General features: G+C 42.0%; 1 protein-coding gene across 1 annotated transcript in view; it reads right to left on the bottom strand.

Annotated features, from left to right (window-relative positions):
* Positions 1-5,523, bottom strand: part of pkd1a (polycystic kidney disease 1a) — a gene marked incomplete at its 5' end in the record, with an annotated part of 95,184 nt that overhangs the window by 56,752 nt on the left and 32,909 nt on the right. The window contains 5 exon segments of the mRNA XM_014028559.1: positions 268-359; positions 496-849; positions 3,518-3,662; positions 3,752-3,904; positions 3,995-4,154. Of these exon segments, the coding sequence (XP_013884013.1) occupies positions 268-359; positions 496-849; positions 3,518-3,662; positions 3,752-3,904; positions 3,995-4,154 (904 nt within the window).

The raw sequence follows: 5,523 nt of genomic DNA, 5'->3' as shown, positions 1-5,523 counted from the left end.
GATAGATAGATAGATAGATAGATAGATAGATAGATAGATAGATAGATAGATAGATAGATAGATAGATAGATAGATAGATAGATATTTTTATATTTTCCTAACATTACAGACAGACAAACACACTCAGACACAGGAGAAAACATTGCTTCACCTGCAGCAGGCAGTGAGGATGTGTGAATAAGAAATGCTGACACACTGAAGAGAATTTAATAATTCTTTACTTAACTGCTGAGTGGTTTCTATTGTTTTTTTCATTTTTGAGGTTACCTGAAAGAGCAGCTGCATGATGCTGCTTCCTGCAGCAGCTCGGCCAAGACTTTTGTTGAAAGCTCTAGGGATGGAGAAGCGCTGGCATTCTGCTGATACAGAGAGAGGAAAGAATATTAAACACTCCCTTCATTCACGCTTTCCTCCACTTCAGTTTCAGAAACTTCTTTAAAAAAAAATCACTCGATCAAAGTTTCACCGCAGAGGCTTCCAGAGAAAATACACAACCTGGACTGTTGTTGCCATGATAGCAGAGCAGACTCTGGGGGTCGGCCAGTTTTCCCGTGGCGGCAATCTCCGGACCCCCGAGCACGAGCGGCTCCTCGTTGAGGACACGGGCGTGCATGAGGATCAGCATGAGGACCGAGGACAGACTGTAGGCCTTTGCTGCCACGTGCAGGGACTGTGGCTCCAGAGAGGGGGGAGACGGTTCCAACAGTGGGTTTCCATTCTCCACAGAAGAAGGAGGAGAAGAGGACGAGGAGGAGGAGGAGGAGGTGGAGGCAGGTGATGGAGCATCCACGTAGGCAAGCTGGAAGTTTAAGTGGGAGGCTGACTGGCTGACCTGATGGATCAGATCACCTGAAGGAAGAAAATATGAAACATATTTTCTTTCTTGTCAAGAAGAAATTTGTAATCAGCAAACTTCAACTGGCTGCAGTTTAATGTAAGGTGAGAGCTTTGGAAGGTAAAAAATGATTGTTTCTGACAAACACAGGTTTAGCAAAGCTAAAGAACAACAGGACAGGACAGGGTCCTTCGAAGTACTCAGCCTCTGAATTTGGACACAGCCATTATTAACTTCCAGTGATGGGCAGCGCAAATTTAAAAATTAGTTTCGCAATTTCTAAAGCACTTATGTAAATATTTAGGTCTGCAACTTCAAAAGCGCTTATGCCGTAGAAAAACTAGCGGAAGCTAATTTTAAAGCGCAAGTTCAATTTTACACTTACTAGCTGGCAATAATACTGTATATGTAAACCACTGCCAACTAGTGGTGTATGAACCCTTTTACAGCTTAATTCTACAACCGTCGATTACTGGGGGATGTGATTTCATGAAACAGACCTTTAGCTCCTGGTGTAAAAATTAAAAAGTTGTTGAGGATTGCTAGTTCGGCTGCTTCTTTGTCTTTTTCTTTTGTTTGTTGTAGATTTTTCATTAAAGAAGCATCAATAAAGTAATTTTAAAACTGTTTATTGGAAAACTGAAGCGATACATTCTGGGTACATGATGGATTTGATTTGTGACAGGAAACGAAAGCACGGTCGTACAGGAAACTATCTTCCCTTCAAAATAAGAGCTTGGATTTTAAAGTTTTCCATGTAGTTGCTCCAGTTGACCACTAGACGTCAGTCTTAATCAGCATAACATCTTTAAATCTTTTCAGCGTCTCTAATTCCGTTGCTTTGACCAATTACGTCAAGTATTGAGCTCCAGGGTTTAAACTTTTTTTAAAGGATCTCCGATTTTAAAGTAAAATTAATCAACGCATACAAAAGTTTGGCATGGATTACAAATGTTAACTGTTTTAGCTATTGGCTTCCTGCTACGTAAGCAGACACAAAGCATTGTGGGAAATGAGAACCGTGACCCAAAGCAACAGTCAGTAAGGATGTATACGTTTCCAATAAGTGTGTTTATCTGGGAGGGGTGCTGTTGGATAGATCACATGTTGTGATTCATTGACAGCCATACCTTCTGCTGTTCAATATAATGATGACTAGTAGATAATTGGTTATTAGCGGTACTACATTTTAATTTTAGAAAGTGCAAATCCGCTTATGAATTATAAAAATTAGTAAGACCGCTAAAGCGCAAACAAAAATATTTAGTTCTGCAATTAGCGGATTTGCGCTTTAGCGGGCTGGTGCCCACCACTGTTACATTTAAGCTCTTTGGAGCAGGAAATAATTATAACTTAGATCAAATATCTGCACACTGAAAGCTGTTGGCTGAAACATACACTCACCGGCCACTTTATTAGGTACACCTGTCCAACTGCTCGTTAACACTTAATTTCTAATCAGCCAATCACATGGCGGCAACTCAGTGCATTTAGRCATGTAGACATGGTCAAGACAATCTCCTGCAGTTCAAACCGAGCATCAKTATGGGGAAGAAAGGTGATTTGAGTGCCTTTGAACGTGGCATGGTTGTTGGTGCCAGAAGGGCTGGTCTGAGTATTTCAGAAACTGCTGATCTACTGGGATTTTCACGCACAACCATCTCTAGGGTTTACAGAGAATGGTCCGAAAAAGAAAAAACATCCAGTGAGCGGCAGTCCTGTGGGCGGAAATGCCTTGTTGATGCCAGAGGTCAGAGGAGAATGGGCAGACTGGTTCGAGCTGATAGAAAGGCAACAGTGACTCAAATAACCACCCGTTACAACCAAGGTAGGCAGAAGAGCATCTCTGAACACACAACATGTCGAACTTTGAGGCAGATGGGCTTCAGCAGCAGAAGACCACACCGGGTGCCACTCCTTTCAGCTAAGAACAGGAAACTGAGGCTACAATTTGCACAAGCTCATCGAAATTGGACAAGAGAAGATTGGAAAAACGTTGCCTGGTCTGATGAGTCTCGATTTCTGCTGCGACATTCGGATGGTAGGGTCAGAATTTGGCGTCAACAACATGAAAGCATGGATCCATCCTGCCTTGTATCAACGGTTCAGGCTGGTGGTGGTGGTGTCATGGTGTGGGGAATCTTTTCTTGGCACTCTTTGGGCCCCTTGGTACCAATTGAGCATCGTTGCAACGCCACAGCCTACCTGAGTATTGTTGCTGACCATGTCCATCCCTTTATGACCACAATGTACCCAACATCTGATGGCTACTTTCAGCAGGATAATGCGCCATGTCATAAAGCTGGAATCATCTCAGACTGGTTTCTTGAACATGACAATGAGTTCACTGTACTCAAATGGCCTCCACAGTCACCAGATCTCAATCCAATAGAGCATCTTTGGGATGTGGTGGAACGGGAGATTCGCATCATGGATGTGCAGCCGAAAAATCTGCGGCAACTGTGTGATGCCATCATGTCAATATGGACCAAAATCTCTGAGGAATGCTTCCAGCACCTTGTTGAATCTATGCCACGAAGAATTGAGGCAGTTCTGAAGGCAAAAGGGGGTCCAACCCGTTACTAGCGTGGTGTACCTAATAAAGTGGCCGGTGAGTGTAGTTCTGAACAATATAACCCCTAGTAGAAGATGGCGTCTGCCCGCTTGTTTTTTCTTTCTTACCCATGATGTTCAGGATGTTGTCAGCGATTTCAGTCGGTGTGACGGTGCCCTGCTTGGTGTCTGTCTGCAAAATCTCCAACATGGACTCTAGCTTGTTTAAAGTGCTGTTCTGACACTCCTCGCAGATGAACTCTCGACTTACAGCCTGAAACACACACACACACACACACAGTCATGCCTGGCCTTTTGCTTAGATAATCAGAGGTTTTCCAGCTGCGCTCTCTTCCTGCTCACCGTGCACTGTGCTAAGGCTGCAGAGGTCTGCTGGATGTCGCTGACCGTGTTCAGGTCCAGAGAGGTCAGCGCTCTGGTGATGTTGCTGCGGACTTTGACTCTGTAGTTGCGCTCCACTTGGGACACCCGCAGTGACTCCCTGCTCTGCTCATACTGAAGGGAAGTAAGCACAAAAATAAATACAGCTATGCGTTAACTGATTCATGAATAAATAATGCATTCATAAATGTTGGGGCGGCTCACCTCATTTAGAACAGTGATAATGGCTAGCGATAACTCTCGGACCCTTTGGGAGTCTCCCTGCTCCAACAACTTTTTCAGCTTGGTGTCGGTCAGCTCAGACAACCAGTGAGGAAGACTGCTGTATTCAGGAGGAAGATCTGGCAGCACAACTTCAATGGTCCTGGATACAAACACAAAAAACTCTGTTGGTAAATATGGATTTCTTTTCTGAAGAATTTTTACAAAAAGACTTGCAACCTTGGCAATCACTAGCTGAAATAATAAAACATCTCTGTCAGGTCAATGGACAGAACAGAACAGCATTGCAAACTACATCGCTTTTCTTTCTCGTTTAAAAATATTTATTTTATCTTTAAAGGGATCCACGATTAGTTGTAACATTAAACTTTATTTGATAAACATTTATTTTAACTGTAAAATAAAGACTAAAAATACTGTAGGCTGTTGTTATGGATTAATATAGGAGTGAGCAAGAACTGAATTTTGCACATTGTCCTAATTTGCATTACTTAAGGTTCATTTATTGACAACTAGTTGTTATTAAGTTAACATTTTATCCAAGATGAGATTCTGATGGAACATACTCGGCTAATGCCATCATTTTTGAGTGGGGCAGAACTTGTGTTGTGATACCTTGTCTAAGTTTTGGACTTTTAAGTTTTTTAAATTTCGACATGTTTTTCTTCATTGATTCTTCTGATATGTAATGATGTTTCATTTGTCCTTTATGCCTTTTTCCTGTTGTATCTTACATTGATTGTATGTATCTGTTGTTGGTCGTCATTTAACTTGCACTATTTTTCCCTTATTTTTACATTGTATTTGTTGTTGGGTGATACATTTGTGTTTGGACGTTTCATAATTTTTCCACTTGTTTTGGTTTTGAGTATTGTTTATTCAAGAGGAGGGATTGTTATGGATTAATTATGTATATCTGTTCTACCTTGACACTGTACAGTAATCATATCTTATTATAACCAGTTTCGGCTGTTTTACTCTATCGGCCCAGACTTCAAGACTCCAGCGATGCATGACCTCTTTAATTTCTGATAAGGTGTTTTCAGGCTAACAGCCCTGTCATTGGTTAGATGGTTCACAGTTGGCGATCTGTGATTGGTTGTAAGCATGTCACATGATGTTATATCATTGGCTGCGCTACGCTGACGCGCCAGTCACAACTCAGCAGACTTCCTGATTGACCGTCTGCTGGGCTGTTGCTCAGAATTAAATCATTTGATGACCATACACGCAGACTTTCTGTGCATTTATTCCAACGTGTTTCTGCATTCTTGGTAAATCATGCCACCACACTGTTCAGTTTGTAATTTTTTTAAATATATTTTAACACATTTTGACAAATATGGATGGAGGACAACAGAGCTGCTTCATGGAAGAAGAACCTCAGCTTTGCCTGTTAGCCTTCGCACTAGCCCTCACGCTATACTGTGTTGCCTTATATGTATTAGCCCGGTGCTAGCACGACAAACAAGCTAAACCGAGGTCCTCCATCCATATTTTCAGTTGCAGGC

Source organism: Austrofundulus limnaeus, unplaced genomic scaffold (assembly GCF_001266775.1).
Source record: "Austrofundulus limnaeus strain Quisiro unplaced genomic scaffold, Austrofundulus_limnaeus-1.0 Scaffold779, whole genome shotgun sequence".
Taxonomy (NCBI): domain Eukaryota; kingdom Metazoa; phylum Chordata; class Actinopteri; order Cyprinodontiformes; family Rivulidae; genus Austrofundulus; species Austrofundulus limnaeus.
This window is presented reverse-complemented; position numbering and strand designations above follow the sequence as displayed.